This window comes from Heloderma suspectum, chromosome 5, assembly GCF_057233095.1.
Source record: "Heloderma suspectum isolate Gila_16-S chromosome 5, 16-S_ref, whole genome shotgun sequence".
In the NCBI taxonomy this organism is placed as follows: Eukaryota; Metazoa; Chordata; class Lepidosauria; order Squamata; family Helodermatidae; genus Heloderma; species Heloderma suspectum.
The window spans coordinates 227829793-227853448 of NC_139462.1; the positions used below are offsets into that span (position 1 = coordinate 227829793).

At 46.6% G+C, this 23656-nt stretch overlaps 2 protein-coding genes across 4 annotated transcripts in view; both read right to left on the reverse strand.

The window, feature by feature from the left end:
- The window catches only part of LOC146345244 (meiosis-specific coiled-coil domain-containing protein MEIOC-like), a 29479-nt gene extending 25289 nt beyond the window's left edge, over positions 1-4190 (reverse strand). For all 3 annotated transcript variants that reach the window (XM_084859460.1, XM_084859459.1, XM_084859457.1), the window contains exon 1: positions 4053-4190. In XM_084859460.1, coding sequence (XP_084715586.1) covers positions 4053-4115 — 63 coding nt within the window. In that variant the 5' untranslated portion in view covers positions 4116-4190. The remainder of the gene's footprint in view (positions 1-4052) is intronic.
- A 7079-nt stretch (positions 4191-11269) lies between these two features.
- IBA57 (iron-sulfur cluster assembly factor IBA57) lies at positions 11270-23054 on the reverse strand. Its single transcript, XM_084859467.1, has 3 exons — positions 22693-23054; positions 17571-17917; positions 11270-11672 (listed from the first exon to the last, which is right to left on the reverse strand). Exons 1-3 carry the CDS (start codon positions 22992-22994, stop codon positions 11281-11283), a joined length of 1041 nt encoding a protein of 346 aa, XP_084715593.1. The 5' UTR covers positions 22995-23054; the 3' UTR covers positions 11270-11280.
- Between the last annotated feature and the right edge of the window lie 602 nt (positions 23055-23656).

Here is a 23656-nt window from a genome sequence, read left to right on the forward strand (position 1 = left end):
AAACAGCTAGGGCGATGCTCACCCCATCCCCTACAACACCATCTCAATGTCTTAAGGATAACTATATATCACTGAAAGGCTGCTTCTGGGGGTTGGAATCTTTACCATCAGCCAGCCCCAAGTCCATCTGTAGCTCCTTCTCCTTGCAAGAGCCTGTAACCAAAGCAGGACTATATCACCAACTGCCAGGGCCAAAACAGACTACTATACACACATCAACATATCCCTATTATATACTATTTTGATGTGGATTTTAATTGTAAGCTGCTTTGGGAGCTGATCTTGGTTGAAAAGCAGGATATTACATCAATTTAAAAGCTACAGAATTCTCCAGGAAGAAACCAATTCTAACCACTCTTTGCTTTTCTTCAGCAGTAAAGAAATTATTCCCAAAAGACAAGATACAGCCCAAAAAAATGGGAAGGGGGAAGATCACCCCAAGCCTCTCATGTCAAGTACATAAAACTCTTGTCGCAAATTGCTGTTTCAGCGAGGGTAGTGGGGGGGCGTCGAATTTTCTTGGGACCACAGCATGGTTGGGAAGGATTAAATCCCTCCCCCACCTGTGTCATGGTCCCAATCTGGATCATGCACCCCTCTCCAGCCACTATTTAAAGCACGCACACACAAATGTAATTATGCATTTAATGTGCAGTCCTGTCAAGAAAAAGACACTTCTCAGTTACAAAGAAAGAGAAGGCAAACTTGGCACTCCCTCAAACTCTCATTTCTAGAAATGGCTGAACCAAACTTTTCCCATTGGCAGAAGGGGAACATGCATGTGAGATGTGGAGAATCCCCCCATTCCTGTATCAGAAGAGTACAGAACGAACTCCAGTCTCTCAGTGCTTATTTCCAGAAATGCAGGAAAGGGGCAATTGTGAGTCAACATACCCTTTCATCATCTAGTGCCAGAAGGGAAACAGCAAATGTATCTCCCCACCCCACCCCACACAAAAGGGCACAGTGGAGCAATCACAACCCACACCTTGATTTCCAAAAAGGGGCTGGGGAAAGAAAATATTTTAGATTCACTACTTTCAGCCTCATTCAACCAGAGTAGGATATGTGCAGGCAACCTCCCCCCTTTCTCCACACATCTGCACAGAACTACACATACACACATTGGGAAACACTTTTGGTGAATACTGGGAAGGAGATGGCATTTTGCCAGATTGCACCACTTCAGACATGAGGTGCAGGGAGGGGTTGCCTTTTTTAATGTTCTTCCTCAAAACACCTGCTTATAGGGCTAGGTTGAACCTCCTCCCCGATGTTCTATCCCCCTGCCCCCTTGTTTCTATGTGCAAGGAAGGTGTTTTCCTCAGAGGAGGAGGAAGGTGTTTAGAGAACTAAACCCTAAAGTGATACAGTCCACATAGTGATTTTTTATCCCACCTCTCCAGCAAGGAGCTCAAGGTGGTGTATGTTTATTTATTATTAAGAATTATACACCAATTTATTTCCTAAAAAGCCATCAAGGAAGTGAACTTTAAACAATAAAACATGGTTCTACCCTTGCATTTTATCATCACAACAACCCTGCGAAGTAGGTTAGACAGAGAGAGAGATGGCAGCTGACTGGCAAACCCTTTAAAGCAGCGGTCCCCAACCTTTTTGGCACCAGGGACAGGTTTTGTGGAAGCCAATTTTTCCATGGACCGGGGGGGATGGTTTTGCTGGCGGACTTCCTGCTTCTGGGACTCAAATGGCCTCTGCTATGTGGACACCATTTGCGTCCCTGCTCTTTGCAGTAATAGGCTACGGAGAGATTTACGTAGCCTATTACTTGAAGAAAGGAAAGGTTCCTCCTGTGCAAGCACCAAGTCATTACTGACTCCTAGAGGGACGCCGCTTGCACTGGCGTTTTCATGGCAGACTACAGCGGGGTGGTTTGCCATTGCCTTCCCCAGTCGTGACTACCTTTCCCCCAGCAAGCTAGGTACTCATTTTACCCACCTCGGAAGGATGGAAGACTGAGTTGACCTGAGCCGGCTACCTGGGACCCGGCTTCCACTGGGATCGAACTCAGGTCGTGGGGAGAATTTCGGTTGCAATACTGCCGCCTACCACCCTGCGCCACACGAGGCTCAATTACCTGAACAGGGATGCAAATGGCGTCCACATAGCGGATGCCATTTGAATCCCAGTGGCTGGAAGTCCACCAGCGGCTGGAGTCGGCCAGCAGCTCTGCGGACTTGCTGCAGAGAGAAGCTGGCCAGGGCCGGCGAGGATTCCAGGGGAGAGGGATGGATCACCACCCCCCTTGGACCCAAGGTAAGGGGGTTTTGCACACCCCTACGGCCCGGTTCCTAACAGGCCACGGACCGGTACCGGTTCGCGGCCCGGGGTTGGGGACCCCTGCTTTAAAGGGTGCTTCCAGATGGACAGCTCCTAGCGCTATCCATCAAAAGCCATTGTGTAAGTATTCTGCTTTTCCTTAAAAACATGACAGCCATGCTGGATCAGACCAAGGGTCCATCTAGTCCAGCATTCTGTTCACACAGTGGCTGCTGACCAGCTATTGACAGGAAACCCACAAGCAGGACTTGTCTGCAACAGCACCCTCTGACCCATGTTCCCCAGCAACTGGTGTACACCAACATACTCCCTGTGGTACTGGAGGTAGCATAGAGGCATCAGGACTAGTAGCCATTGATAGCATTCTCCTTCCTTCTCCTATTTTAAACTTTTATCTGGTATTTCATAATATTGTATTTTATGGTTTTAATTGTTGTGAACCACACAGAGAGCTTTGGCTATTGGGTGGTACAAAAATGTAATAAATCAATTTCCAGATTTTGGGGTGGTTGGGAAAAAAAAGACAGAAGCAGCGGAGCAAAAACACGCGGCTGGTTACAATTAGAAGATGTTTGGACTCCCTTAAAATTCCACACAATAGGCAAGGCGACTGTGTGATAAAAGCCTCATATGAAGAACTGTGCTGGATCAGGCCAAGAGTTCATCTAGTCCAGCATTGTCTTCACAGAGGCCAACCAACTGCCCATGGGAAACCCACAAGCAGGACACAAGCGCAACAGCACCCTCCCACCCATGTTCCCCAGCAACTGGTGTACATACACATACTGCCTCTGATACTGGAGGGGGCACATAGCCATCAGAACTAGTAGCCATCAAATAGCCCTCTTCTCCAGGAATTTGTCTACCCCATTTTCAAAGACATCATAACTGGTCGCTATCAATCTCTACATCTTGTGGAAATGAATTCCATAGTTCAACTACGCGCTGTGTGAAGAAGTCCTTCCTTTCATCTGTCCTGAATCTCCCAGCTTCATAGGATGATCCCACTGGGTTCTAGTATTATGAGAGGGAGAAAAATGTCACTTTCTCTCCACACCAGGCATAATTTTGTACACCCGAATCATGTCACCCTTCACTGGCCTTTTCTCCAGGCGAAACAATCCCAGCTGTTTAGACCTTCCCTTATAGCAGAGATGCTCCAGCCCCTTGATCATTTTAACTGCCCTGACAGTCTCGTCTGGAAGCACCCACAGCTGGGTGGGGAAACCCTACCCAGCTCTCCCCAGCCTTATTACGGTGCTGCCCGACTTCCATGGTGCCGTGGCCCTGGCTCACACGTGGCATTTCACAAGGGGGAGCGGACGGCAATGTTTCCCACTTGTAGCCCTCCCATATTTCCCCAGGGCTTCTTCCCACACAACACAAAAAAACAGTTAAGGGGGAAAAAGCGGAATAGGTGCACGACGCCTTCGGACTGGCAGCGCTGGGAGCCCTGTGCGTGTGGAAGCACCCCTGCGCTGGCGCTCAGCCTAACCACGACCCGCGAGGCTTCTGGCTGTCATCCGCCGGCCCTGCCCCGGTGGGCTGGGCGGCGACGGGGAGGGAAGGAAGGAAGCAGCCCTCACGCGGCCTTTCCCCTTCATTCCTCGGGAGGAGCAGGGAGGCGCCGGCCTCCCCCGGCGCACGGCAGCCGGGCTCCCCTCGTCCCCACAGCCCCCGTCAGAAAAGGAGGAGGGGGCAGCGCACCGCCCCCCGCCCCCATTATCACCCCGTCTCCCGCAGAGCCTCACCTCCGGCCTTGGCGCCCCTCCTGGGAAGGGAACCGCCAGAGCCCGAGCGCCGTCCGCCACCATCTTATCCTCCTCCCTCCCTTTTCCCGCCTCGGCAACAGCAGCTGACGCGGGCGGGCGCCGACTGACGGACTGAGAAGGGGGCGGAGCCTCTCTGTCTCTCACCGTCACCTATTGGGCGCCGGCCGAACAAAAGCAAAAACCGCCGCAGAAAAGCCTGGAGGGGGCGGTGACTGCTCCGCCCCCTCCGAGCAACGTCATCGTCGCTGTTCGGCGCGCGCTCTTTCCCGCCGTCGCGAAAAGCGAGCGTTGTGTCACTCACACTACAAGCCCCGCCCCCTTCCAGCCCAACGGCTTCCCTGGAAAGGCCGTTAACGGCTCTGAGCTGGGCAGCGGCGACGGCCGGGCTTGGTCGCGAGGGCGTTGCTAGGCGTTTAAAAGATTTGGGGCCCAGGCCTGTCAGACGTACATCTGCGTATGGGGTGTGTGTGTGTGTGTATAATACACACGCACACTTGCAAATTACTAGGATTTATTTACATTTTCCTGGAGGCAAAGCCAAACAGTTAGTCACCCAAATCATCTCAAATAAAATAAATAAATTCAAATAAATTCATAATAAATTCAAATAAATTCTTCCCTTAATTCGCACCCTGATCCGGGTCATCCCAAAGCAATGGAAAGGTTTGGGGTTTCCCGCCCTAAGTTTAATTGCCATGCAAGGGAAGAGTTGAGTGTGTGGGGGGAGAAATTTGCAGCATGTGGGGAGTAAACCCTTGCTGCCCAGCTCCTCCTCGAAAGTTGGCTCCCCCCACCTTGAAAGTCTCCCCGTGTGGCAATTAAGCTGAGGGGGGGGGGAACCTTACTTTGGCACCAATGGACACTGGAATAGATCCAAGGTTGTGGAAAATAGGTTCAGGGCCAGGTCCACATGGGCCCAGGCCTAGCAATGTCCCTGCTTTGCAGGCTAGCATATATCCTAACTAATCTTAAATTGTCTCACCATGTGTGTGTGTGTGTGGAAAGGGACTGATAAAAGAAACCGGGAATTGACCCATTTGGAGAGAGGGGACAGTGAGGGTGGAATGTCTTTCCAAAAGTTGGAAGGGGAAAGCTAAAATGTCTCCCCTGAAGAGGCTCGTTTGCAGTGGTTGATTAACTGTGCAGTCCTATGCACATCTAGTCAGAAGTAAGTCCTATAGAATTCAGAGGGATTTATTCCCAGGTGTAAGTGTAAGGCTGCAATCTGAGTCAAGCTTTTCAAATTGGTCTGAAGTTGTCAAGGTTTATTTTTTGAAAGGCGGAACTGGTAATGCCAACAAAATCGGCTGTCAATTTTTTTACACATGTCAAGATGCGGTAGCTGTATTCAAAGCATTTTTGTCCCTTTCTTCAGCTGAAAAGCCCAGCACGGCTTACATAAGGTCATAACAACAAGATGATCCTTGTCCACAGGCTTACACTCTAATATTAGACACAAAAGAAAAAAGGGTGCAGAGGGAAGAAGAAAACAAGCAAATTCAGGCACCAGTTCTTAAACTTCAAGAGTGCTTATAATGACTAACTGGAATTTTAAAAGTTTTGTTTTATGGATTAGATTTCAAAACCATCTTTCAGGACTTAGTGCTCACAAGGTGGTGTACAAACAATAGATTTCCCCACATCCATTCCCCAGCATATGTCATCCAACAAGGTGGCTTCCTCCCCGAACCCAGTTTGAAAACTAGATTGGAAAGGATCTAAATAATCTGTGTCCTCCAAGACCATCTGGAGCTGACAAGCCACCATTCACTCCAGGACATCACTCAAGAATGGTAAATTTGAGACTGGGATATAATTTCCCAAAGCCAACGGATCTAAATTTGGCATAATAGTGGCTTCATGACTGCTCTGAAGGTTCTAGAAGTTGATCTGCTGGTTCTGTGTTAAGTAGGACCTTATCACTTGAAAAAGCTCCATTGACCTGCATTGGGCAGATGCAATGGCAGAGTTTAGGGAGAGGGGTAGTCAAATGGAGCTGGTTTCTCAGCAGAGCCAACTAGAGTGGGCCTTGCTTCCTATCTCTCCATCTGCTGCAGCCTGATGGGATGCCATATCTGTATAAATTGCTAATGGCTATATTATTAGAAGTGTCCCTTTCCCCCATATGTATAGCTAATGGCTATATTATTAGATGTGTCCCTTTTCCCCTATGTGTAACAGCCTGCATGACAGGCAGCAGTTTGTACAGCTGAATGTCTGCCTGCCATGCAACCGTCAAAAGGCGCAGGACATCTGTCCAGAAAGGCAGGCACGGAAATTGAGCTTTGACCCAACCGCTGCCACCCACGTACCTTTCTCAACAAGCTTGTGGCACAAGCTTTTATGTGCTCTGGCTCACAAAGTTTTATGCCACCTGTCTGTTAAGGTGCCAGAAGAGGCTTTGTTGTTTTTGTGGCAAGAGATAAACATGGCTGCCCCACTGGAATTCCTCCCAGTTCTAGTTTTCTTGAGATAGCAGATTTCCTGACTTCTGGGACTATTGGATGGAAAAGCAAAGAACTTTCTGTCCAGTATTCAGCTAAGCTGTTTTCAGGTACAAGACAAACTGTATGCCATTATTTTAAATTACAAACCACCTTGAGTGCACTACCAAAAACATAGTAAATGACTACAATATTTATTTAAAAACACCAGGTTAAACAGCTCAACTGTAGGCTAATCCCAATAAGATAAATCACAAAGATCAGACAGCATTTACTGACAGAGCATTTAATGAGCATCTTCATTTCAAGATGAAGTTAGACAGCCATCTGTCAGGGATGCTTTGACTTAGATTCCTGCATTGAGTAGGGGGTTGGATTCAATGGTCTTATAGGCCCCTGCCAGCCTTACTATTCTATGATTCTAATGTTGTTTATTTCTGACCTTTTACAATAAAATACCTGATACACATGACTATTTTCCAGATACTTCTACATTCTACAGCAATACCTCAGGATAGAATGAAATGCCCTTTGAGGAGATATTCCCATCAGTGCTGATGCTATCAGACTGTTGTTGTTCAGTCGTTCAGTCCTGTCCGACTCTTCGTGACCCCATGGACCACAGCACGCCAGGCCCTCCTGTCCTCCGCTCTCTCCCGGAGTGTGCTCAAGTTCATATTCATTGCATCGGTGATGCTAAAGCTACTTGAGTTACACATTGCATAATTCTAACTCTCTGCCCAGCACACACTCTGGTTAAAATCCTGAGTGTAATATTCCGGAAGCACTGGGCAGTTCAGAAAGAGCTCAATCTGGACTGCACCCTCGTTGAGCAGTGTTACTCAGAGTTCACTTGCTGTAATCAGGCTCATCCCGCATTCTGTGAGGAGGGATGGAGGGAAAATCACCTGTCTCCTACACTGGCAGGAGTTCCAGTTCCAGCTGCTGTATTTCCTCATGCGAACTAACATGATGGCATCATGTGGGTTTAACATGCAGTGACATCTTTAAAAATTGTACTGAAAGAAGGTGGTTGAATGTGGGATATTGGCAGCCACTGCAAGAACAGATTGGGTGGAAAAAGCTGACCTGAATAGGACCAAGGAAGAGCCAGATGCTGCCAGAGGATGAGTATGTGGACAGCTGCACTGAGAGTGGGCTGGGGTGTGCATCTTGCCAGAGAGCTGCAACAGTTTGTCAAGCACTAGCTGCTACACTCACTTGGAGGCGTCTCTACACATGAAGTTTCATTCATGGGCTCCTGTGTTCACATAGGAGCACCTCTGTTCTTCCCCTCTCCCCAGGGTTTTCCATTGCTGCATGTACCGTAGAGAAGGGCCCTCTGCACCACACAGCCTGCATATGGAGAACATTGCGCAAAGCACAAAAAGTTATGGAAGTGTCTCTCATATGTGATTTTAATACTTTAATTTGGGTCTTTTCCTGAAGTAGTTTTAAAACCATCTTTTAACCTCCAAACTATTCCTGGAGGTGAACAAGAACCTCTTTTGTGATTCTGGTTGGTCCCTATAAAGGTATTATCCAATTGTGGATTTTGTTTCCCCCCCTTTGTGAACCAATGTGGCTATCTTTGCTTTCAAAGTTCTTTTTAAAAGAGCAAAACATTTCATACATTTCATAGTGCATGGTGAAAGCCATCTTGGAACGGCAGCAACAGTTCTGGAACTTCAAATCCCAAACATGAGAACTTTCCTTTCCTCTGATTAACAGCAGCATTGGGTGGGGTGGGGAATCCCCAGCAGCTGATAAATTGAATTATACAGTTTGCATTCACAGTGATAACAACACATTTGTGAAAGAAAACAAGGGCAGTGTTTTATAGCAGTTAGTTTTTTAAAAGTGACAGCAGTTATTTTCCTCAATGTAATTCCTTATATCACCGAAGTTAGATTGGTAGAATGTTTTATATTCATAAATAATAAATATTTCATCTCACCCCAAAAGCTGTATTTGATAGTAACAGTGTTGATCAAAGGGGGAATTATCCCATTCAGAAGCCTCTCTGCAACTCTCTTCACTCTTGATTAATAGTGATTTCTTATTTATCATACAATTCAGCTCTTCTGATTTTTTCTCCGCTAGCAACTACTTTGTCCTGTTCACCCCCCTCCCAATTGCAGCTGCTGCCAGAGAAAAAAAAATCAGAACAGCTGTGCAATCACTTCCTTTTACTTTGTGACAAGAAAAAGTTGAGACTCTGCTTTGGGGGTGAGAGACCTCTGGTGGCAGGGACTCTTTGCTTGCTCAGAGACAGAGTGTGGAGCAAGGCACAGGTTGGAATGGGCTCTCCAGATGCAAATAGTTATGCTGGTTGTTGTAACCCGAGGGCCAACAGGTGCACAGAGGGGCTTCTGCAAATGTAGTGCTACATTAAGGGTGCAATCCTATGGCCACTTAGACGACCATAGGATTTTTCATTTTCTGGGAATTGAGCTTGGAGCCAGCGGTCTTAGGTCGGTTCCCAGAAAACCGACTCCCCTCCCCCACCATCTCATAGGTGGTGTAGTTCGTCCCCGGCACTGAGCTTGTAAGAGCAGTGCAGAGTGGGGGGAAAGGGGGCATTCCTGGGGGGCCTCCCCCCCCCCGCTCTGAGGTGTCCCGACTAGACAGCTGAAATCGGCCGTTTAGCCGCAAATGCAGGGTGGCCGGAGTGTGGAGCAGAAGATCCCCTCCATGCTCTGCCCACCCTGCATTGGATAGTTGGTCGCCTCTGAGTTCGGAGGTGGCCAACTATCCCCGTAGGATTGCGCCCTCCAAGGTTATCGTGTGAATCAAGGGCTTAGCAACTGTTAATCTGGTACTAAAAGGGTTAACAAAGAATAAAGAGGGCTGATTTGAACTGGGGGAGGCCTACAAGAAGAGCCCCTAGAAGACCCCAGACTCGTAACCAGCTTTATATTCCAGACTTTTGACCCCCGGGCGAGAAGGCTGTGAAGTTTCATTCTATACTAAATTATGCTATTTCACTAACTGAGACTCTGAGATTTTTCAGGACTGTCTTTGAAGAAGGGGAAGAAAAATGCAGCTTTATTTACAAGTGGCTTCACAGAGTTTGCTCAAGGCCATGACATGCTGGCAGAGTGTCTTAAGTGAGATGAACAGCAGAACTGAGCATGCTCAGATGCCCACCGAGAGGAGGGAAAGTACTGTTTTGACATCTCGTGGTGTACACCTGCTGATAAGAGAATGTCTTCACTCGATGCCAGTTGGGTGGGGAAGTGTAGCCCTGAGCACGAGCGACAACTAGGAGGTGTTTGGGCGGATATGACCAAAAATGGCCAAAGATGCCCAGGAGTTCAAAGAAGATATACCAAACAGAAATGTGTCCAGCAAGATAACATGCCCAGATGGTAGACTTTGGGTCATATTTGGGGACATTTCAAAGTAGCCCATTTGTAATGGTGCCAGACACATTCCCCAGACACATGAAATTGTGGGAGATAGATGGGACACTTTGTTTCTGATTGGTGAGCAAATGCTCTAACCACATCCACCCCATTTTCTATTGGAGGCTGATTGTCTCATTGCTCCTTAGGCCCCACCTTTGACCACAGCAAGGGTATAAAAGCACAGGGAATGGGAGCTCCCGGGTGGAGCTTGTTGCTCCGGTTCCTACTGCTGCTTCACCTCTTTCTGCCGTGCCACCAGACCCAAGGATTTGGGTTACTATGGACCTCTTTAGACTCTGGAACTTAAGGTGTTTTCTGAAAGTACAACTTAGAATTTCTGAGTTTAGGACTTAAGAGTGCTTTCTGAGCGTGAGACTTGGAGGTTATTTCTGAGGAGGGGATTTGGAATCCCATCTTCAGAGGTGGCAAAATGGAATTATTTCCAGGTCTTGGGTTTTCCATTCACTCTAACTCCTACTTCTATTCTTCATATGCCTAGAGGAACTTAGTAATGCTTTAGCTTTTGTATTCAAGTAAGAAGCAGGAGGAGGTAATGGGAGGGTTAACACTTAGTGTAGGTTGTTTTGGTTTAGCTTTGAACTGCAAGTAGTAAACAGGAGTAAGTTGGAAAGAGGAGTCATAACAATGTTAGAAGCTCAAGCTGTTATCTTATTGGCCAAGTTCATAGTACCAGCTTTGGCAATTGCAATTCTTTTGATTTATCTTCTATTTTTGTTGCATTCTCTTTCCCTGTGATTGTAGAGAAGTTTCTAACGCTTCTATAACCACCATGCCACTTTCTTTATTTTGTATTTTCTCTAAAATAAAGCCTTGAATAGATTTCAACCTACGCTTTTGTCTGTAGTGATGTCTGTCCGTTGGGATTAGCTAGGTTTACCCACTGGGGTGCTTCAGACCCATTTGATGCAGGTTGAGGTTAAACGGGACCGAATTTACAGCAACTCAGGCTGGGGTTTCAAGAGCTCACTTCCTATTTCACCTGTTGTACAGAAGGACTGAAGGAGGGTGTAGAGGAAAGGGAGAGTTGTTTGGCATATTTAGGAAAGCATCAGTGTTAAATAGACTGAGCTTTCCAGAAAAAAAGACACCTCTCTCCTCTCTCTCTCTCTCACACACACACACACACACACACTAGTCCTCCCTGTTCATCAATGCATACAATGGGCACAATCCATCAGGAACTCCTCTTGTACAAGCCTCACTGAAATGTACTGTGTTGGATAAGATGAACTGATTAATCATGGAAAGGACAAAACATACACCTGAATGAACTTCAGGCCCATCAGGCATCTTCAATAAGTAATGGAGATGAGGCTCAGCATAAGGTTACTCTTATTTATTGGCAGGTTTTGGCCACCATTTTGGAATGGAAGTGGTGAGATTCACATGTGTATCACCTGATATTTTTAGATGCAGGGGTTCATTTATGTTAGCCAATCGCAATAATGCTATCCCAAGCTCGTCATTTCCAGCCCGGTACTTCCCAGTGGGCTTTCCTGATTCTGATACAATTTCAGCACCCTCAGGGATGTTCTGAGGCACAGGAGATGAAAGCTGTATTGGTAAGAGGCGTTTGCGGATGACACCCATATGATGGGTCCTAGCTGTTAACTCCTGACCGATATAACAGCCTTTGGTGAAACTGATCCCATTCATGTATGCCAGGTTGGATTCCAGAGGCAAGGCTATTCCAGAAGGGAGATCTTTAATGCCTTCAGGGATGCCTGGAAAAGAAAGAGGTAAGAGTTAAACAGCATCCATAAATTGGTAGAACCTTGAGTGGCAACACTGAAGATGTATTTGGGGCTGCCACTGATGACAGCAGAGGTTCAGATGGGGTAAAACCCAGTGATCAAATTCCCAAAAGATAAGCCAGTGGAACAGTACCATTGTTCTGCCATCTGCACTTGTTCTGCGTGGTGTTTAACACACAACAGAAGATGCTGGCTGATTTATATCAACTGCCTGGAACCCATATATTTAGGGTACTGTCTCCTTCTCTGCCAGTATAATCAACCATGAAATACCCTCTTGTTTACACTGCCCAAATAGGAAGCCTTGAAGGTGCTAAAGCTCATTACATAATACATTTGGGAAATAGGTCCAACATAGTCTTAGTCTGCAATGAGGTTCTTTGCTTGCACAGTTATTGTACTAATGACTAGCCAGAAATCTGCTCCTCTCAATGTTATAATAGTAATTAAAACGATACAGGCTTGACTGACAGCCCAATCCTATATAACTTTACTCAGCAGTAAAGTTCTATTGAGTTCTATGGGGCTTACTCCCAAGAAAGAACATATAGGATTACTTGTGTCATGAGAACAGTTAACAAAATCAGCATAGCTCCAGGGACATCTTAAATCAATGGTTGCCAGCCATTATAGCAAGTTTGCCACTAGTTAGCTGTAAAGGAGAAGGGGGAAGACAACACCACTCCAGTGCATGCTCCTACATATTCAGCCCCTTATGCCTTAGGGCAGCTTTGTCTCTGGTCTGCCAAGGAATCATGCACTGCATAGGTAGGCAGGAAGTGTTCTGTAGTCCCATGATCATGGCATGACAAGGATCTTCCTGCTCCAAGAGTATCACTCCCACTGTGTGTGCCACCTGGAGCACCCAAGCCACAGGTTGTCCTATGCTCTAGAAGCTTGGGGCAGAGCTCCTCAACTGACTGAGACCTAGTGAAGTCTGCTGAAACAAAGCCAAGGGAAAGCTTAGGCTATGTACACATGCACAGCTACTTTGGCTTAACAGACCCTTAACGTCCTTTAATTCCTCATTGAGGGAATGGGGGTATGGACTGTTATTTAAAGAACATGTCCCCCCCCAAACTGTTGGCTCCTACGAATGCTACTAAAGCAGGGCACCCTCCCTCACTTTCCAATAATGTCTCTGTCCACCACAGAGAGGGCTTATTCTGGGATATCCTCACATGGCTTCAATGAACATGATCCTCCGTGGTGGGGAAAATATTCCTAATGATAACACACATGAAAACCAGTTCAGAGCTATGCCGCACCCTCCTGAATATCCCCGCAGAATAGCTAGGTTGCTTGTCTTTGTTCACATTAATGCAGTGATAGTGATACTTCCAAAATGAGATATATGTTAGGATATTCCCTGAACAAGGTAGTGTAAGAGTTATCTGAGTAATCCAAATGAATATTTTTAATTAGTTTCAGAGTCCTGGTGATGGGGGCGGGAACCAAACAACTCTATTTTGCTTTGGTTGCCTGTACATTTTTCTAAACTCAACTTGCAATTATGAGGTGATCACCAGCAGGGGGCTCCAGGCAATTTTCATCCTTGGTTCTTTATGAGTGGGTCAGGGCTTGAACAGAGAAAGAACATAAACAGATCCAATTTTATGGCCAGCAATAACCCCTTTAAACCCATGATGCTCTCAAGGTAAGGTAAGTAGTTTACAAACATTCCACTCACAAAGTGGTAAGTGATGAAGGTCAATTTTAAAAAATGCTCAGGAAAACCAAGGTTTATAACTGGGGGGGGGGGGGGGAATTAACAGGGTTAGTTGTTGTTTTTAATGTATGGATTGCATTAATTTACTATATAAAATCTATATAATTTGCTCTTACATTACAATGTGATCCTATACATGTTTACTCAGAAGTAAGTGCGGCTGTGTTCAGTGGGGATTACTCTCAGGAACATGTGAAATGGACTGCAGCCTTAAAGTGCAATCTAAGTGCAAGCCTACTCAGAAGTAAGCCCCATCAAATTCAACAGAACCTAGGGCTGCAATCCTGTACACACTTATTGGGAGTAAATCCCATTAAACTGAATAGGACTTCTGAGTAGACACATAAAGGATTGCACTATTACTCAGGACACAATCTGGCAGCAATTTCTCCAGTACAAACACCAGTGAAATGAATGGGACTCGCACAGGAGGAGAGCTTCCTCATGTACCATTAGACTGCAAAGGATCATGCAATTAAATTCTACATTGTCTCTCCTCCAACAGCCCAGAATTCCTGGTTCACATGTCATGCTAAACAATCCAGGGATGGAGCATCCCTGGGTTATGTAGCTCCTCCCACTTACAGCAGGAGCAATTAGGTGGTGGGTGCTCAACATACAACTCTGGGTTTAAAAAAAATTGGGTTGTTGTGATGTCCGAACTGGGCCTTCATTTGATTTTAGCACAAGAAAAAAACCCAGATAGATGAAATATTTCATGGTGAAATCTACACCCTATTGAAGTCAGTGGCAAAACACCCATAGATTTTAGCATCACCAGATAACTATGGGCACAATACCCCACAACATCCTTCTGCTCAAGCCCCATTAAAATCAAGGGGAACAGCACAAGGATAGATAGTGTCCTCAGTAAAATTAATTGGGTTCTTATAAAACTGTAAGAAAAAAATGTTAAAAAGCGTTCTTCCTAATTTGTTAGCCAACTCTCTAACTCTGTCCCTCAAAGAGCTGAAGATGGTCTTCAAAGGAGGATGTTCACCAACTTAAGGCCCATGAATTGTTGTTGTTGTTGTTCAGTCGTGTCCGACTCTTCGTGACCCCATGGACCATAGCACGCCAGGCCTTCCTGTCCTGCGCTGTCTCCCGGAGTGTGCTCAAGTTCATATTCATTGCATCAGTGATGCTATCTAGCCATCTCATCCTCTGCCGTCCCCTTCTCCTTTTGCCTTCAGTCTTTCCCAGCATCAGGGTCTTTTCCAGGGAGTTTTCCCTTCGCATTAGGTGGCCAAAATATTGGAGCTTCAGCTTCATTATCTGTCCTTCCAATGAGCACTCAGGGTTGATTTCCTTTAGGATGGACTGATTTGACCTCCTTGCAGTCCAGGGGACTCGTAAGAGTCTTCTCCAGCACCACAGTTCGAAAGCATCAATTCTTCGGCGCTCAGCCTTCCTTATAGTCCAGCTCTCACAGCCATACATTACTACTGGGAAAACCATAGCTTTCATTAGACGGACCTTTGTCGGCAAGGTGATGTCTCTGCTTCTTACTATGCTGTCTAGGTTTGCCATAGCTTTCCTCCCAAGGAGCAAGTGTCTTTTAATTTCATGGCTACAGTCACCGTCTGCGGTGATCTTGGAGCCCAAGAAAGTAAAATCTGTCACTGCTTCCATTTCTTCCCCTTCTATATGCCAGGAAGTGATAGGGCCAGATGCCATGATCTTAGTTTTTTTAATGTTGAGTTTCAAACCAGCTTTTGCACTCTCCTCTTTCACCCTCAACAAGAGGCTCTTGAGATCCTCTTCGCTTTCTGCCATTAGGGTGGTATCGTCTGCATATCGGAGGTTGTTGATAATTCTCCCGGCAATCTTAATTCCGACCTCTGATTCATCCAACCCGGCATTTCTCATGATGTACTCTGCATATAAGTTAAATAAGCAGGGTGACAATATGCAGCCTTGTCGTACTCCTTTCCCAATTTTGAACCACTCGGTTATTCCATGTCTGGTTCTTACTGTTGCTTCTTGACCCTCGTACAGGTTTCTCAGGAGACGGGTAAGGTGGTCTGGTATTCCCATCACTTTCAGAATTTGCCACAGTTTGTTGTGATCCACACAATCAAAGGCTTTAGCGTAGTCAATGAAGCAGAAATAGACGTTTTTCTGGAATTCTCTTGCTTTCTCCATGATGCAGCGAATGTTGGCGATTTGATCTCTAGTTCCTCTGCCTCTTCTAAACCCAGCTTGTATTGCCTCACCCCAAATTGTTTTCTGAATGTATTCAGACATTTCTGGTTAGGGTATTCCCCACCCCACAACCCCCATAGTGATGGGCAAAACAAGCAACAGCTTAAGTTGATCCAAAAATAAAAGCTCTTTTACTAGCAGGCAGTGAATATACAGGAAGACTGTTTTCATGCTAAAGGCATGTTGCCGCTCCCACTAAAGAACTATTTTTAATACTTAGTGGAAACCTTTAGTCAAAGAAAAAAGTCCTAATGGTCAGTCATGTGAAGTTGTAATTTGTAAAGCATAGCTTATAATCAGATCTGGTACAGTTGTCTCTCTACACAACCTTATAGGACTTGAGATGCTTGGAAGCCTTAAGGCTTCCCAAGTCTTTAATAATATATATTGCAGGGAGATGAGATGCATGTTCTGAATATCTCTATTTTATACAAATAGCAGAACTGAGTATGACATTTTCCTTAACTGTACCACATCAGGCTGCCAGGAGCGTAGAGGGGGTTTCATGATTGAATGCTACTCCCCCCAATACACACACAAAGATACAACTATCTGAGTAGTAGTTCTGCATAGATGAGACCCATTAAAATAAATGGGATTTAAGTTGGCCATGACTAGCTTAAGTCTAATTCATTTCAATGGGTTTACTCTTAAGTACTACTAACACTGGATATGACCCGCTGCATGAAGAAAATGAACAAGTCAGGGAGCTTTCTCTCCAACAGGCTGCTTCTCTACATACAATTACTTTTCCCCCATGGAAAAACATTCGAACAAGTAACGTCCTGCCGTAAGCCTGAAGCAGTGTAGCCCAATGCGGAACTCCAGGAGCATATTATTCCAGTGATTTGAAATTATTTCCTAAGCCTTCTAGGTACAATTCAAGGTGAGCATTTTACACTGAGCATACGTTCCCCCAAAGCTATGGCCCTTGGTGCATTTTAAACTCTTCCTCAGTCCCAGCTCCTGCCAACCTAGCAGTTCGAAAGCAAGAAATTGCAAGTAGATAAATAGGTACCGCCTCGGCGGGAAAGGTAACAGCGTTCCATGCACCTCGGTGTTCAGTCATGCCAGCCACATGACCACGGAAGTGTCTTTGGACAGCGCTGGCTCTTCGGCTTAGAAATGGAGATGAGCACCACACCCTAGAGTCGGACACGACTGGTTGGGGACACCTTTACCTTTTTATGCCTTATCTGGACACATGCCTGGGAGGAGCAACTGACTAGCACCTGTAGTGCATGCCCCCCCCTTCTTTATGGGATTTGCCTGTGCAAACACTGGAGTGTTCATGGCAAACGCACTGGCAGCACAAAGTATGAAGAGAACACCCCCTTATAAGAGCAGACAGGGAAGCACTCTTGGGCGTTGCTCCACCTTTATCAAGCCCCTTCCCTGGGTGATGGCCACAGCCCTAGCCTGGGCCAGCTGCAGAAGTAGCACAAGACTTTAGTTTGGACGCTGGCCACATTTAAGGCTTTTAAGTAGGTTTCTCTTATCCATTCTGAGTCTCTAACTCAGGATGAGATCTAAGCTTGTGAAAATAAATACAAGGAATAGGGGGAAATTAAAAGGTGACAAATGAAATACACTTTTCTTGTGCTAAGGGCACGGCCTTTTTGGAACTGCCTGCTACAGAATTTTGTGATTCACAACACAACTGGGTTTCATCCCACCCCCCCACCCCCCATTTGCTAAATTTATTCTCTGTTTTGCCCCCATATCTATACTCCATCCAGGATACAACAGGATAATATTCAATGTATGCAAATATGTAACATTTATTCTGGTTGATGTGTTAGGTGTGGATACTATAAAGATTACCATGTATGGTTGTTAGCATTTTGCAATACCTACATGAAGCACAACTCTTTAATTTTCTCCTGCTTCCAGGATAATTGTTCAAAGGAATCCAAAAGTGGGGGCAGTTTTACCTTGTTTATACCTGTGCCTATGGTAATCCTTAATCTTTCCCATCCGGCTTCCAGGAACAATCTCTAGCGGGTCTGTGCCTTTGCTGGTTATCAGCCTCCAACCCATAACATCCACTCTGGGGTCAGGTGTTATAACCACAGCTTTGCTGGAGCACTGCGGGAATTTATGGGACACATCCTCAGACAGTTCCTTTGGAATGACAGCCCACAAAGAGAGGTCAAGGCAGGAGGTGATGTTTACTTTCCTCCGGATCTTATAAAGTTTCAAATGCTTTTGAAGGGAGTCCAAGACAGTGGCATCGCACTCCAACAGGATGTGAGGCTCTTCTCGCGGGCTTTCATGAATCCTGAAAAAATCCACGATCATGAGAAAACAGAGCGGCTGTTGATACTGATCCTTTTACCTTACTCCCAGTTCTGTCCTCTTCCTGTGTAGTGAAGGGCCTCAAACTTTTAAGCTAATTTCCTCTGCACTGGGCTATTACTCAGACAGTGTGTTTCTTATAGCACAGGGGTGGGGGACCTTTCAGCCCTAGGGCCCAATTCAACTTCAAAGCAGCTCTTGGGGGCTGCATTCCAGCAGTAGCTGAGGCAAAAGGGCGAGGCCAAAATACCAAAAATACCAGCATATTGTAGCTTAGCCAGTAATTAAGGTTTAGGAGAGGCATGTTGACCTTTTAGAAGACAGGGAGGGGGATACAAAGGCTGGAAAACCAGCAAATAATAGGTGGCCAGGGGAAAGAGGGCATGGCCATCTGAGGAAAGCTGGAAGGCCCAACTGGGACCCTGGAGGGCTGGATTTGGCCTGCAGACCTGAGGTTCTCCACCCCTGCTATTGCAAAAGATTCAGCAAGCTACATTTGAAAAAGCAAGGAACAAGAAGCTTTCCTTGGTTGACTTGAAATCACTGCTAGAAAGTATTAAGCCAACTATGAACTGAGATGGCAGTGATACTGTTTGCTGTTATATTTTTAAGAATTTCAATATGTTTGCTACTTAACTTATGACAAAGACATTATTTAAAACAGATACAATTGGACCAGCCTTCCACTGAGTTTTCTCAGTAGGGAAGATATTAGAATCTTGCTTTCCAAATTTTCCATGGGAATTGACATTTATTTCATTTCTATACCACCCAATAGCTGAAGCTCTAATTGCACAGTATTGATTTGATTTCAACTCAGCCATGGATTATCAGCTGTGAAGCCATCTCCTTGTTTGAGCAGTGTACAGTCTGATCCAGCTGAGGTACCATTCCACTGGTTTTGGAATCTGCATTTCATCCACCTATTGGAACTTCAGTTCTTTTGGGACTGTATTAATATTTTATTTGCAAATATCACGTATGTTCAGTATACATGTTTTTCATGCATTTTGCAGTGCTTCTGAAACTGTATTTAGTACAGATATTTTCCATTACTTCTCACTGTCATATTTCACTGGTGTGCATTTGATAATTTTTTGGGTGGCCTTCCTTCACTATTCATCCTATGTAGACAACACCAGGACTCTGATTCTTGCAAAATCACTCCCCAAAGCATCATCCTCTTCTTGTCACAGTGAGTGTAATCCTGTTCTTTGTGTGTGGAAGCCATGTTCCAGATGCTCCTCCAATGCTCAATGAACAATTCACATTTTACCTTTTGTGTTTGGTATAAAAGGTTGTCCTGGGGTTGCAGCACTGATGAGAAGCACTTTGGCCCCAACCATTAGCCCGGGGCAGAAAGGGCTGCTGAGCTGAAGGGGCTTGGGGTTTGTATATATGTGCACATGTGATTGTGCGTGTATCATTACCATCTATTGTAAGCCACCTTAAGAATAATTTGATCAGAAGGCAGGATATAACTCTTCTAAAGAAATAAGTAAAATACTACCTGAGATTAAACAGCAAAACCCACAGTGACCCAGTTTGCATGTTCTGCAGCCATGCTGAGTATTCAATCCCCAATGGGGCTGACTGAGAGTTGCTATGCGACATCCAAACCCAAACACTATTGGTTAATTGTGGGTTAAACAGCCCACAGTTAACCTACAGCTAGGGCAATATTTTGAATACTTTGAATATTCAAAAAGGCTCAGCACACACTGTGGCAAATCATGCATTAATTAACCCACGATTTGCTGCCATGATGTGCAAACGGCCTCATTGTGAGTAGTGCATTCATGTTTAAATCGTTGGGCTTTCCCCATAATAAACACAGGAGGGTAAGTGGGAAAGGATAGGAAGATAGAAAGCTGTCTTCTGTGGAGTCAGACCTTTGGTCCATCTAGCCCAGTATTGTCAACACTTACTGGCAGCAGCTCTCCAGGGTTTCAGACACGATTCTTTCCTAGCTCTACCTGGAGATGCCAGGGATCGTACCTGCAACCGTCTGCATGCAAAGCATGTGGTCTTACCACTGAGCTATGGCCCTTATTAACATTTATGTAACTGCTAGAAAGCCATTAAGCCATGGGCCCTATGCTTCTCTGTTTATTGGGTGGAAAACACAGTTGTTCCTTTTGCAATTAACAGTACCACATGTATGTACTGCATTAAGAATGGAAGCTGAATTGACTCCAGAAATTTGCTTCTGTCCCCATGCCTGCACCCACCAGCTTTCATGTGGACTCCACCCCAAAGTCACTGAGTTCTGAAGCATGCCCTATAAAGGGAGTTTTAAAATCAAAAGGTGGCCATCACAGAAATTAATGAAGCTAATGCTGGAGGAACACACATCAGAAGAGGAACTGAAATATCATCAAGGATTTTCCTTAAGACGTTGAAGATTTGGTTAAAGAGATACTAGTCCCCTTATTGGTTTACATCACGGGTAGGTAACCTCGTGTCCTCCAGATGTTTTGGATTCCAACTCCCATAATCCCTGATCATTGGCCATGTTGGCTGGGGTTTATGGCCACTGTAGGCCAAAGCATTGGGGGGGGGGGGTGTTCCAGGTTGACTATCCCTGATTCACACACTAAGGTGACCAGGTACAAAGCAGGGCAGTGTTCCTGGACCATTCGTAGCACTGCAGAAGAGGGCCTGATGGCACGTACAGCTTCTCACAATGAATACCAAAATTCCTTCTTTTGCAGTCCTGTACATGCCTACTGAGAAAGAAGCCCCACAGAGTTTAATGGGGTTTACTCCTAAGTAAATAGATACAAAACTGCAGACTCACCAGTAATCCCATCCATGATTGTTTGTTATCCACCCGTGTACTTATTTTCCAGGAGTCTCTGGACATTAGTTATGGTTCAATTGTTGTGTGCTGCTTTTGTGGCATTCATTTTAGGCTATGGGGTATCGGGGGGGGGGGGGCATTTCTGTACTGTGGATGGACTCTTTTCGTATTTATGGCTTTTAGATTGTTTTTATGGTGTTTCTTATTTATTCTGTAGTACAGTGCCTATCTGGGGTTTTATTCTGTTAGGATAATTGATTTCTATATTTGTAAGTAATTTGGTTCAAGACTGCCTTTTGTGGTGCCGAGCATAAGAACCTAAGAAGAGCCCTGCTGGATCAGACCAAGGGTCCATCTAGTCCAGCATGCTCCTCACAGTGGCCAACCAGCTGCCCACGGGAAACCCACAAGCGGGACAGGAGTGCAACAGCACCCTCCCACTCATGTTCCCCAGCAGCTGGTGTACACAGGCATCCTGCCTCTGATACTGGAAGTCGCATAAGGCCACCAAGACTAGTAGCCACTGATAGCCTTACAGCGATGCTGCCAAGGTAAGAAAAATGATCAACATTTTCCAGCATCACACCGTTAAGCCGGACTGATGGTGCTACAGAGGGGTTGGTTTGTGCTTGCTGGTAAAGCACTTTGGCTCTCCACAAAGCCGACATCAACGCTGAAATTCAGCATCGCCTGTGCTCTGCGACTGTAGCATTCTCCCGAATGAAGAGTAGAGTGTTCGAGGATGGGGACGTTCACAGGGAGACCAAAATGCTTGTTTACAAAGCCATTGTACTACCAACCTTACTGTACGCCTGTGAAACATGGACCATCTATAAACGCCACTCCCAACTTCTCAAAAAATTCCACCAACGCTGCCTCCGAAAAATTCTGCAAATTACTTGGGAAGACAGATGGACTAATGTGAGCATACTGGAAGAAGCAAAGACCACCAGCATTGAAACAATGATTCTCCAACATCAACTTCGGTGGATCGGCCATGTTGTTCGAATGCCTGATCATCGTCTTCCAAAGCAGCTACTCTACTCCCAACTTTTGAATGGAAAACGGAATATTGGTGGACAGCAAAAGAGATTTAAAGAGGTTCTCAAAGCTACTCTAAAAAAATGTAACATAAGCATTGAGAACTGGGAAGCCCTAACCCATGAGCGTTCCAACTGCAGGTCAGCCTATATTAAAGGCGCTATGGACTTTGAAGACGCACGAGTACAGGGCGAAAGGAAGAAACGAGCTCAGCGGAAGGCACATCAAGCAAACCCTCACGTGGCCACCTTCCACCTGGAAGCCTATGTCCTCACTCTGGGAGGCTGGGTGGATCCGGAATCGGCCTTCGCAGCCACCTGCGGACCCACTGCTAGAGATTAATGTGTTGATTGACCTATCTTCTGCGAATCCGTCTAATCCTTTTAAAGAGTTATCCATACAGCCTCTATCTTTGGAAGACAATCTTACTCGGTCACGAGTGATCGCCATGATGACGACGATGCAGCGACGCATCCGTCTAAACGGAGGAGACAGCGAAAAGCAGGAGGATCACAGAAGCCGCCTTAAGTTCCTTGGAGGAAAAAAGGCCAGTGTGGCGCAGTGGCGAGAGCGCTGGACTGGGAGCCGGGAGATCCGGGTTCCAGTCCCCCCTCGGCCATGGAAGCTCACCGGGCGACTCTGGGCCAGTCACAGGCTCTCAGCCCAACCCACCTCACAGGGTTGTTGTTGTGAGGATAAAAGGGAGAGGAGGAGGGCCATGTGAGCCGCCTTGGGTTCCGTGCAAGAGGGAAAAAGGCGGGATAGAAATGCAATAAATAAATAAATAAATAAAAGGCAGTAATAACACTGCATAAAAATCTGCGCTGACTAATGACGGCGGCATTCCGGAGGAAGCCCCTCGGCCGCCCCCTCCCCGCCGCGGCGCCGCCGCCCCCCGGCCGCAAAGGGCTCACCGGTACAGGATGACGTCATAGAGGCACCGCCCCTGGACGCCGAGGGCGTGCGCGTAGAGCGCGCGAGGCGCGTCCGAGGCCCCGCCCGCCGCCGTCAGGCGCGACACGTCATTGGTCAGCAAGCCCTGCAGGAAGGCCCCCGCCTCGGGGCCTTGGAGGCGAAGCAGCCCGCGGCTCAGCGGGAAGCAGTCGGCGGCGGCCGCTCCGCCGCCTCCTCGCCCGCTCAGCCGCCTCGCTTGGCCGCCCAGGCACAAGCGGCGAGGGACAGCCCGCCGCAGCGCCCCGCTCGCCCTCACCAGCATGGCGGCCCGAGGAAGAGCGCCAGGGGTGACGGCGCCGACCTCCCCGCCGCCATCTTGTGCGCGGCAGAGGGTGTGCGGGGCTAGGCGGGAGGTTAGGCAGAGTGCGCAGGCGCAGCCTCTTGGTCGTTCCCTATTACTGCAGGGCCCGAGAGGAGGAGGAGCTGCCGCCGCCTTAAACTTCGCCTCTCATTGGCCCAGGTGCCTGCCCATTATTCGGAGCGGCTACTGCCCGTGCGCTCCCAAGGTCGCTTAATGGCGATGCTGGCTGGGGTATCCTGGGAGTTGTAGTCGAGCACATCTGGACGGTGCCGGGTTAGTTTATCCATTTCAATCGCTTTACCGCATTCTCCAGCTAAAAAGGTTCTCAGAGTGGCTTACATACAAATCAGTAAAAACAAGGTAGTCCCTGACTGCAGGTCTATGAACTAAAAGACACAGCACAAAAGGAAAAGGATGAGGGGGGGAAGAGGAAAACAAGCAAACCCAGGCACCAATTGTTTCAGTTGCACACTAATGCCCAGCAAAAATCGAGAGTTCAGGGACAGGAGAAGCTAGATTGAGCTGGTCTCTCAGCAGAGGTGGTGGAGTGGGCCTTTTCCACTTCCCTCCCTCTGCTGCAGCCAGAGGGAGAGATGGCTGCTGTTAAGTGATAGTTGAAGGTG

Excerpts from the sequence above, each read along its gene's own strand:
- IBA57 (XM_084859467.1), bottom strand. The coding sequence starts at position 22,994 with ATGCTGGTGAGGGCGAGCGGGGCGCTGCGGCGGGCTGTCCCTCGCCGC. Across the intron at positions 17,918-22,692 it reads TATGACGTCATCCTGTACCG|GATTCATGAAAGCCCGCGAG; the intron begins GTGAGCCCTTTG and ends GGATTTTTTCAG. Across the intron at positions 11,673-17,570 it reads TAGGCACAGGTATAAACAAG|GCATCCCTGAAGGCATTAAA; the intron begins GTAAAACTGCCC and ends TTTCTTTTCCAG.